This window comes from Pholis gunnellus (assembly GCF_910591455.1).
Source record: "Pholis gunnellus genome assembly, chromosome: 5".
Classification (NCBI taxonomy): domain Eukaryota; kingdom Metazoa; phylum Chordata; class Actinopteri; order Perciformes; family Pholidae; genus Pholis; species Pholis gunnellus.
The window spans coordinates 16,396,696-16,408,737 of record NC_136531.1 but is presented as its reverse complement, the minus strand read 5'-3'; the positions used below and the strand labels follow the sequence as shown (position 1 = coordinate 16,408,737).

General features: G+C 42.0%; 1 protein-coding gene across 1 annotated transcript; it reads left to right on the top strand.

The window, feature by feature from the left end:
• Window positions 1–3,893: 3,893 nt before the first annotated feature.
• LOC306695914 (myeloid-associated differentiation marker-like protein 2) lies at window positions 3,894–5,591 on the top strand (the record flags this gene model as incomplete). Its single annotated transcript, XM_079159348.1, has 2 exons — window positions 3,894–4,174; window positions 4,949–5,591. 2 exons carry the CDS (start codon window positions 3,894–3,896, stop codon window positions 5,589–5,591), a joined length of 924 nt encoding a protein of 307 aa, XP_079015474.1.
• Between the last annotated feature and the right edge of the window lie 6,451 nt (window positions 5,592–12,042).

Here is a 12,042-nt window from a genome sequence, read left to right as displayed (position 1 = left end):
TCTGGTGGGGCCATGAATCCCAAACTAAAGATCTGATTGGTTGAATCAACAATATCGTCCCCATTCAATTTAAACTGCACATGGCAGCACTGGGTGAGTCTGCAGGCTGGGGCCTCTCTTCTTACTAGAGACACAGAGGTGAACTCTGATTGGATAAAAGCTCTACTTAAAACAAGCTGCACTGGAAGCAGAGCAACTGAGGAGCACAGTAGCTGTGCAATGAGAAAATAAGATAATGGAAAAAATATTTTTATAAATTATAATACATATAAGAAAAAATTAAATGTATTTAAGAAAAAATATTAAATTATAAAATAGTTATAACTTTGTGATTCTGTTTAGGCCAGCAGAGAAGGCTTTGCAGGCCCTGACGGCCCGCCACTGCAATAGGCTATGTAGCCAGACCCAGACATAAGTTATACATCAAGCTAGTTGACATCTGTCACACTCAGATACAATATTTAACTTGACAGACAATCTGTTGAACTTGAAGATCTGAAGACTGAACTCGTGAACTGTTTTTTGATTTGTGGAGAAAGTATTTTGTGTATTTTAAATACAAAATTACTCCACTCTGAAGTATTTTGTTACAAATTACGTTCGACTTTTAATCGGCCCTATCAAATACAAATTACAAAATACTCAAAAGTATTTGAAATACGTATTTCAAATACAAGTAATAGAAATACTGCCCATCTCTGCTTGTGCTTTCATCTGTCATGGACCACATCAAATGTCACCCGTGTGACGTTATTCATAGGCAGCTGTTACACTTTGACATTGACCTGTGTGGAGTGCTCTCACTCACCTGCAGGTGGAGACAGAGACCTGAGGACAGAGGTGATAGAACCAGAGGACGGCTCATTGAGGCTGATGGTGATCATGAGATGGGAGCATGGTTAGATAGATTAGGAAAAAAAGACAGTTCCAGATGATTATTTTGGAAACTGCAGTTTGGAAAATGCGTCATTGGAATTGAAATGATATATTATTCACCATAAGCATGTGTTATGTGATACAATACAAATTAGCACAAAGACTACTACTGAAAAAAACAAGACGAGTCACAGTCTTCCCCACGACTACGGTTAGTACTTGGTATGTGTGTTCGATGTCCCAGGACACTATGGTCTTCTCTGTTATAAACATTTGTCATTTGTTTGTTTCACATTTTGGATGAATCACCCAGCTTTGCAGTTCTCCTCAGGTCCGTCTGCATTGTGACCACTTTAAATCATTGTTTTGGTTTGTCTCCGCTTCCATCGACCTCACCTCCAGTTGCATCAGGTAGCTGTTTTCAGCAAATACCTCTGGTTAAGGTCTCTGTACACTTCCCGCTCAGAACCAAACAGCAGCAGGCCGACACAGTTAGTGACTGGATGGTTAACATGATGGACAATATCTGCTCACTTGTCTCAGGAGTTGTTGGAGACCAAAACAGAGCTCAATCAATCAAAGCTGTTTTCTCAGTTTGCTATACTGCCCTCATGTGGACAATACACATTATATTAGTCTTTTTGTAATTGCTAGAACATAATTTCTGGAACTAGGGTCCTCTTTTTTGAAACTCTACACAAAGAGAATAATAATGTACACAAAATACAAAATATCTTGCATCTCTTGCTAAAGCAAACACTTTTAAATCTTCTAAAAAATATATTTTTGCATCACAACTTAACACGTGCGGTATAAACGCCTATAATATACAGTCTTGGCATTTTCATTTGTAGCATGCTGTAAATAGACAAAAAGACTATGAATACAAATGCAATGTGTTTATTCTCAATACTCAATAATCAGACATAATTCCTTTAACTGGCGATGACATGAACATAGTAACTGTATTGTACTCTAAACAATATACTCTATAACTTTCATTGTTACACATTGTTGAACCTGAATCCTGTTCAAGCTTTGATCAAGTGATCTGATTGGTTACAGGTGTTTTCACAGATGCATTGTGGGTGCACGTGATCGATAAATGAGTCTGGTATTTCAGTGGCAGTGTTAAGATAACAACACAAACAAGCTTTTAGTTTTGAATGATGTGGCAAATATAGATAACCTGTGTGGTTATTTGCAAATAAGTGTTGTTCAGAACGTCTAACTTAGTGAAAAGCAGACAATGTGTTTGTGGTTTAGCATGTTAGATACATTAGCCAGTGGTTTCAAATCCTGAGCCACAAGTAACAGTTTTTGTGTTTTGGACAATTGCAAAAAACTGTAATACAACGTTAATCTATATGAGCTCTGAATGGATGATGCCGGCTGAGTATAAATCCCCAAAGTGTTCAGTATTAAACACATGAATAAGACATTATGAGCACATGAGTAAAATAGCTTAACGTTTAATTGGGGTTCATTTTTAGATTATTTTCAAAGTTATTAAAATGTTTTTATTTTATAAAACATTTTATTTCATAATAATCAAGTTGGGTTTGAATGATTTCTATACATATATTAAATATTACATATTTTGCACAGTTTATTCTTCTTTATTTATTTCACAATGTACTTTCTTTTATAAAGCATTGAACTCTTTGAGGCTCCATAGATAAGAAGCCTTCTTCTGCATGAATACTTGGCTCTTGTGCAGGGGAGGAGTATCCGGTTCACGGGAATAACATCCTCCAGCACTCCACTGAAAAACATAAAAAAGGGCTGACAACAAAATTGATAAAAAGAGGAATGAGTGAGGCGAGAAATATTTGTACAGTTTTGTTTATTTTATTTTATTGCCCAGATCTGAAACATCTCTGGTAATGTCCCAGCTATGTCATTTGATAAGTGTCACCTGACTATCTTATATTGGTCCTGATCTGTGCACTCTGTGACACCATGGGGTCAGCTATTGCACCTCATTCCACAGGGTCTGTAATGTGTCTGCATGCCTGACTCCACACCCAACCACATGTACACTTCCCTCTCACACTCATATGGTGATGGCCCAACCCTAAATAACTTCCACTCTGGTCTGACTGACTGGCAAGCAACCCCTCGTCACAGCACATGGAGGGACAGTAAGGAAGGAGAAAGTGTGTGAGGAAGAGTGTGTGACGGAGAGAATGTAAGAGGATGAGAGTTGACATTTGAGGAAAGCTGATGCTGTCTTTGACTCATGTGGCCACATGGATTCGCAGTGTGAGCGTCGTACAGCAGCAGATACAACACGGACGTATCTGGGTTATTGATCCAAGAGGATTCTGAATCTGGACCGGACCATTTCAGCTGAAGGGTTGGACTGGACCATGTAGCAGTTGTTCCTCATCTTGACTGACAACTGCTGGATAAACGTCCTGGACTCAAAGGATCTACAAGTTCTTCTAACAGAAAATATGACTTGGGTGCACAGCGCTGGATCATTTTGATTGATGAGTCAGTGTGATCGTCAGCGGAGAGCTGAGTGTGTGTGACCGCTTGGCCAGCTTGAGCCCTTACAGAAGACCTGGAAGAGAGATTCCCCCTGTGTTTGACATACGTTATGTCTGATTCATCAACACAGAAATAGAGTTTCAAAAAGACCCCACCAAGTCTGTAAACGTAGCAGGAAGAGGGGAGTGCAGGGCTGGCGACAGAATAATGCCCCCGTGATCCCACCAACCCACACCAGATTACAACAGCACCTTAAAACACCTGAGAATCTAGATATCCTGCCACATGCTCATCAAGGATGCTGAAATGAGAAAGACATCTCTGGATGTCACCAATCACATCTTTCGCACCAGGACGCTCCTTGTCTCTTGTTTTTGTGGGACTGGTTTGGACTTGAGCTGAAACAGTTTAAGACCTTCAACTCCGCATCATCCTCTACTGGACGTCCAGAATCCTGAAGGTTTAACACCTTGAAGAACTCACTGTACAATTTGTATTTCCTCTCCGACACTCACCCAGTTATGGATTCACAGGGTGGTCCATACCTCAACATGAGGGCCCTCTGCTCACCTCTGGGTGCTGCCCGCCTTTGTCAGTTAGCCATGGGCTGTGCGGTGATTGCCATGGTCGTCCACAGTGCCGGGTACAGCGGCTCACACGGTGTGTTCTGTATGGCGGCGTGGTGCTTCTGCTTCGCCATGACGGTGGTGGTGTTTTTCCTGGACGCCACTCGTCTCTACAGCTGCCTACCCATTTCCTGGGACAACCTCACCGTCACATGCGCTGCCTTCGCGACGCTCATGTAAGTCACATGTTCAGTTGGGTTTAAGGTGCTGATGCAAAACTTGTCTCATGGCTCTGCTTCCCGCATCTTTTGTCTGCATCATGTGAAAAAACTAAGTGCACAGCTAGGACACCAATTCAATGCAAAGATTCCTTGACTCATTAAACCTCAGACCCAGACCGAACTAAACTTTTAACTCTGTATATAAATAACTTGTACTGAGGGACACTGTATAGCATCAAGGTTAGGTTGTAAAGGTTTCCAAAAATCTAGTTTTGAGCTACACAGTCACAGTGTTAAAAAGCTCTCATTACCTTCTCTATTGAATGTGCACTGTCAAATCCTGTCATAGGCTGGCACTTAAGTACTTAAAACTGCTATATAATTAATATTTTTACATTAACAATGGAACAAGTGATTGCGTGAAAGCTGAAAAGTGTCGTTCGTAGCAGCAATCCCACTGAAAAGGATCACCTGGCTGGGCAAGACAAAGCTAAAAGCTGTATGAATAGACTTTACATTCATCGGGTTGACAACTCTCAATGTCTGCTGGAGGTGTAGATAAAACACTGATAGCTCACAAGTTCACTTTGTTAACTCTATAAAGTTATAGTGTGTTTTGTGTTTGCAGCTTGTTGTGCTTCCCCAAAGTGGACAAACAAATTGATCAGTACAGATTTAAGTACAAAAACAACAATTTAAGGTCTACTGACAAACTCTGTCAGACCTTTCAACAGCATCTCATGGTCTATGTTTCCCCCCCCTGCTCTTCTTCTTCTTCCTCTTCTTCAGGTATGTGACAGCCTCCGTGGTCTACCCACTCTTCTTTGTCCGATCTGAGTGCCCCTACGCCGGCTGTGAAGTGAGAAATTTCCGCATCGCTGTGACCGTGTGCTCCATCCTGTGCGCTCTGGCCTACGGGGCTGAAGTGGCCTTGTGCCGAGCCAGGCCAGGCCAGGCGGTGGTGGGCTACATGGCCACCGTGTCTGGCCTCCTTAAGGTCGTTCAGGGCTTTGTGGCCTGCATCATCTTTGGAGCTCTGGCCAACGGGAGCGAGTATTCCCGTTACGCCGCCACGATCTTCTGCGTTGTCGTTTATGCCTTCTGCTTTGCTCTGACCGCCCTGGTGGTCGTCATGACTGTGTGTGGGCGGACAAAGGCAGTGCGCTGCTTGCCTTTTGACCGCTTTGTGGTGGTGTGCACCCTCCTGGAGGTTCTGCTCTACCTGAGCGCATCGGTGGTGTGGCCGGTGTTCTGCTTCGACACAAAGTATGGCTCTCCGTGGAGACCGTCGTCGTGTCCTCAGGGGAGGTGTCCGTGGGACAGCAAGCTCGTGGTGGCCGTGTTCTCCTTCGTCAACTTTGCACTGTATGTGACGGACCTGATCTACTCTCAGAGGGTACGATTCGTCTCCTCACATAACTCACGAGCGTAGCACCATATGGGAGCATTTAATTATCATATTGGCTTAACAGGTTTAAGTTGTTAATCTGCTTCCATGTTGATTTTGTTTGTGCATTTATTTGATATTTAAAGACAATATTGAGAGGGGGAGATGGAGTCCTGGGGCCCTGGACATCACTGGTGCTGCACGTGGTCTAACTCGGAGCTCCTGGAATTCCAGACTCCTGGAATTCAATGTGAAACCACTCTGGAATGTGAACAAGGAACAAGGAATTTTTAAGCTATGTTCCCTGTGCCCCACCCCTTCGAGATGACACCTCATCTCTTTAACTCACCCCTTCTGCCCTCTTTGGTTTTTGGAGAACAGCCGGCCTCGCCCAAGCAGCCAGGGCCCACTGGTATGTCCTGCCAAATCCTTATAAACCAAGAAACTCCCACTATTGTTGACCAGCGGCATAACACGCACACTGCACTTGCTGCTTATATTGCTGTTAAAATAATACATAAAGCCTTGAATATAAATAGTAAATCTAGCATTGGCATCTGTGGCATCCCTGTCATCTGCGAACCCCTCACCAAAGATCTATTACACTGGCAGCCAAAAATAAACACGAGCTCTCTGCACTCATGTTGAAGCAGTGAGACAGCATCTATAAGAAGCTGCTTCATCAAGCCCACTCATAGTTTGACTTCAATCAATATGTTTATATTCACAATGGATCAAATGACTCTGTGTTTAGAAAAGGTTTTGCTGTAGAGAATTATTGCAGACAGAGCATTTTAGCATCGTTAAGCTCCTTGTTTTGGTTTTATAGGCCGCAACTTTGCAGTTTTGGTTTACTCTCACCACTCCAGCCTGTTCATCTGCGTCACTATTCAAGAGAACACTCCGGGAGTGTGATGACAATGACGTAGTTCAAACACTGAAAAACCCACGCAGGGGTGGGTCAAACTAACACAGGACTTCCAACCAGAAGATGAATGTTCAAGACCACTGTTGAGTTATTTTGAAGTTACATTAGTGATGTGTTTGACGTGTTCCTACTTATGTTGCGTTGTTTACATTTGACTTAGTTTACGTAGTTAGCCCAACCAGGATGTCTTTTCAAAACCTAACTAAGTGGTTTTGTTACCAAAACCCAAGCAAGTGTTTTTCTTGTGTTAACCATGTGTTAACTGGGACCGTGCGCTGGGCTACCCAGTGTGTTAGAAAGTGATGTTCAGGTGTCTGACAAAGCGTCAGTATGTGAGGACTTGGAAAGATATCGGGTTGAGCGCTCTCATATTGTTGTTATCAGCCACGACATTGGGCAGCTGTTTATAGTGGCCAAAGAGACAGATAGACTATTTCCCTCGGGAGGTGGTAGAGACCAAAACAGAGCTAAAAGAGGGGGAACATTGGTCTTCTAGTCGCCAAGTGACCAGAAACACAGCTTCAAATGAATGCTAATGTTGCTCCGTGTCTGCTAGATGTGTAAATACGGAACTGATTGCTAACAAGTTTGCTATTATCTACTTTATAAGACAATTATATATTAATCTCAAAATATTCCATATACAATACAGTTCTCTGTCTTTGTCTTTGGTTTAGCGAGTTTTTTTCTACCTCAACGTCATCCTATGAATAAAATGACTTGTTAATTATTAGATTGTGCCTTTAAATAGTAAACTAAGGTTATTTGTGTTATGCTTGAATTTAAGATCCCTGAAGTCTGATGATGTAATAATCTGCCAGTGCCACACAAGCACAAGTGTTATTCGGGTGGGGTAAGACTCCATCTGCCTATAGTTCAAAACATAACTGTGTGATCCCCTTTACATGTAAGCTTTAAATGATGTTCACTGTGTTCTGTTTGTGTACAGGCAAAGACAGTAAATTCAAGGTTTAGTTGATAATATGTCTTGGCTATGCTTCCTCTTCCTCTTCTCGGTCACCTCCACTTGTACCAGATTTGAGTTCATGGCGTGATATTTGTGCATAACCCAACACACACAATCTTTGACCAGCATTCATTTGCTTAACAGTGTGAATTTATACCCCTGTATCCCTGCACACTCTGAGAGTGAAGGAGGAGAAACAGCTTGTCCTCCTCCTTCTGTCTTAATTAAGATTGCTCTCTCTCACTCTCTCCAGATTCCCCCCCCCCCCCCATTTCTCTCTCACACATCATAGAGCCCCGTGTCCTTCTCCTCTTTCTCTTCCTCCTCCTCTCCATCCTTCACTCCTCTCTGCTTTGGTCACTTCATCTCTCTAATCCAGGATCAATGTATTCCCCTGTCACATCTGTGAGTGCTATGGACGTATTATATTAAGTCCTTGGGAAGCCACTGGGCCACAGCATACGTAAAGCAAGACCGTCTTGGTGCTCAGCAGCAAATCCAGCACCAGTTGGTTGCTCTTGTATCCAAATCTATCTAAGACCACAGAAAACCATCATTGTGGGTTTTAGAGATTTGCTCTTTAAGACATTGTGGCAATTTGAGCAGCAACAGATGAGCAGTGGATTATACATGGGTTTATTTCAACTGGTGGTGATTTTCTTTAGCAATTAATATTGTTGTGTAAATAACACTGTGTTTGTTGCTTTGGAAAGCGTTATCATCCTCCTGCAGAGTTATTTCTATGGAGGCAGTACTCGCTTTGCACTCCGACTGATATTTCGAAAGTAGGATACAACATCAGTGGACAGAGAAAGCTGCAACTAACAGTGATGGACAGTGTTGCCACACAGCAAAGTGTAGCTCCATTAAGGCCTGTGTGCTCCCTGCTCCTCTGCAGATCCCCATTTAGCAGCTGTTCCATGTTTGGTACTCACTTTACTTCTCCTGACTCCTTGCGGGTCTCTGTCTTAAACATAGCTGTCCACACACACGCACGCACGCACACACACACACACACACACACACACACACACACACACACACACACACACACACACACACACACACACACACACACACACACACACACACACACACACACAGCCCGGAGTGTATGAACTCTTTTGACAGAGATGAGCTGTGACAGGTGTCCATCATGACTGCCCCTTCCTGATTCCATATCCTATATTATATTCCATCCTGGCTCGCTGTCATGACTAATCTCTGCTGGTGCATGTTGCTGATGTCAACTTCCCCCCCCTTGGCTCTTGGCTCTCGTTTTGCCAACTATTATTTAAGGCTAAATCATTGGCTCACTGATTTGCACTGATTGCAATATTTGGTGTTTCCAAATGAATTATGTAAAAACTGTAAATACTGTGAACTGTAGTGTTCATGTAATGTTCAAAAGGAAATTAAAGACATTCTCTCTGCTGTGGAGTTTTCTTTTTACTGATTTGTTTATTGGTTGAAAGTTTATGATCAGGGAAAACTAAGCAGTGATAAAAAAAGATCTGTGAAACTTTGTAAAAATCTAAGGCACATTTCATTTCCCTCCCAGTAGACAAACACAGCTCCCCTTCACATTCATTTCCATCAGAAGGTCAAAGTACAGAATACGGCTTTTAGTTCTGAGTCACCAGGTTGGTGCACCAGTGAACCAACAAAAAATAGTTCATCCCCACAGTTCGTCCTATTCAACCTTCTTCCTATAAAGAATATAGAAAATATCACTCTATGCTAAATACCTGCTGAACAGAGAATAGAAATACAGAAGTTTGCCATATTTGGTTCCCTTTGTGTTCTTTTGGGAATTTCACTCTGATTTGTCCGTGAGATTTTTGTGATGAGCTGAGGGAAATCCTTTATTAGTTTTGGGGTTTACATCAAATTGAAAACTGACATTGATTACAGTGGATGCTTTAACGCCCCTGCTTTGTAGTCATTCCTGTCACAGACTCATACTTGTCACTCATTCTTGTCTCAGACTGCAGGAGGGAGACGTGTGCACACTTGGGGAAGGTTTTCTGTCGGTGTGATATTAAATATGCACATCTTCTCTCACTCAACAAAGCTACTTCTCTCTCTCTCTCTTTCTTACATTTTCTCTCTCTCTCTCTCTCACACACACACACACACACACACACACACCTCTGGGCCCTAATCACTGCTAGCAACAAATTGTTGTGAACGCCTCACCTGGATCCGCTTGTCACTGTGCTGAAAAGAAGAAACAGTTTTGTGTTCTGTGGTATTTTTAATAAATCTCTTGGGCGTATGTCAAAACAAGAAGGAGCGAATGAGTGTTGTCACGCCTCAGCACACATGCCAAGTCTGAGTGATAGATAGTACAGAAGCAGGCAGTGGTAAATTGACTTTTTGTGTTTGCTGTGTGTGACTGAGAGGCAGAGTTGCAGGGATACATCACTGAAATGTTCAGCTTGTTTGAGATTAGTTTCGGAGAATAGTTTTGGGAGTCATTTTTCTAAAAGCTGAAGCAACAAGGCACTATGCCGTACCCCCTCATACACTTCCATCTGTTTTTAGGCACTTTGTAACATCAGAAGGGAAGGAATAATCATATTGTTCCTCTGTGATGTTTTGAGGAATTATACTGACTCAAGGAAGAGTTTACATTTTGCAATTACACTCAAAAAATTACACAATTGGGGCAAAGTTGGGGCACTCACAAGAGACATATTTTTTAAATAATTGATATAGCCTGACTTTAAGTCCCTAGTAAGGTTTCAAAAACACTGAATCCTACATTTACCATAATGCAATTAGACCTCTTTGCCTCCTAAATGCCACTTCTTTCAAGCCACACGCCTCCAGTTTGTAATGTAGACTATCTGTAAAAGAAAATAGGTCTTAAGCCCAAGCTGAGATGATGAAGTCACTCTGACCTTAGTCTCACATAGCCGGACCTATCTCCACAGCGCTGTGTCAGCGCTAAGGAACGGTCTGGCTCCACACATTATCGTTCTGTTATGGGGGAAAAAAATGCTCAGACTTTTGTATTTCTTTAAACCAATCACAGTCGTCTTGGGCGGTGCAGATAGCGACTAGATGCCACTAAATCCTTCACACCGGACCTTTAACATGTGAACTCGTTGGAGTGCCCCTTTAAAACACAACAGAATCAAGTGATTTAGTATCTATCCATGAAACACCATCATGAAAGGAGATACAAATTGACAGAACTTTTCATTGGACAATCCATTTGAACTAATCTCTTAGTAATCCAAAGTAATGACTGTTTCACTGCGTTTGGGTGTTTTTGGGTGTTCACCTGTAGAGAATAAACTGATGAAATTATATTGCACTGCCCAGCTGACTGAAGAAGACGAGTATTTTAACAGCTGGTGCTGTTGGAAGGACATGCCTTCTGCTTTATATATAGACAGGAGCGTATGCAATCCCTCAGTCTGCATTCCTGTTCAACAGCACCATGGGAAAGTAAATGGAATGAGGTCCCTCAAAGGAGACGTACAGCACCTCTTGTGGAGTATAAATTTAGTCTGGCATGGTATGAGACACACGGAGAGGAAGAAACAGGCAGATAGACAAGAGAGTTAGTCCTATTAAAATGTGCACAGGGGAGATTTTAGCATCAAACTGACAGCTACAAGCCAAGTTCATGGCTTATTTTGAGAATATGCATTGGTGAACTACCAAGGGATAGGCAGCCAAACTGTGTTTCAGATCCGTGGCTCATTAGTGTACGCGCCATCCGATTCTGCTTTATTTCAGATTCTGTCAAATCTAAGGGGAGAGGAAGAAGCACTGGTCGACAGTCTCATGTTAGAATAACAATTCTTCATTCAAATTCAGGTCCCTCACATATCACAAACCACTTCTAGTACCCTGAAGTGTTTTGGTGAGTCATCTTCAAATCTCAGTGCATTCTATTCAAAATAATAAACCCTGGACATATGACGGAGTATTTCGAGTTACCTTTGAAGTATTTCTCTTGGCATGTGAAAGGTTGATGTGTTGGCTCCAGCATCTCAAATGTGAGGCTTTGATGTCTTTCTTTCTCGTATATGACTGAACTTGAACTTTATTACAATGGTCATTTATATTCAGGATCATACATGAAATTTGACCTCAGCATTAAGGAGCAGTGGGCTGCTGTATAGCGTCTGGGAGCAACTTGGGGTTCAGTATCTCGCTCAAGGACACCAACCAAACCGCCAACCTCACCATTAAACAAAAGAGTTGGTTGGATTAAACATTCCATTTAATTATGTCACTTTCAGCTCTGGAAATTGTGATGGACATTTGTTTTTTATTATTATCTGACACTTTAAAGACAAAACAATATTACATGAATTTACAAAATATTCAGCCGACTAATCGATAGTGAAAATGACCCTTCTTTTAAATATGTATAGTTGCGTGGTTTCAAAACCATGGCTTCCTCAGGTGTAGTCAATAAAAATGCCATCTGATAAAACTCTGCTCTGCCATCGATGTTGGTCTATTTTAAAACAATTTCAGGGTGGTGAGAATTCTTCATGTTGAGTAAATATGACTCAGACTGTATTATCTTCTGCTTTGAGTGTGTGTGTGTTTGAACACTGGAGTAGTGAGGTATG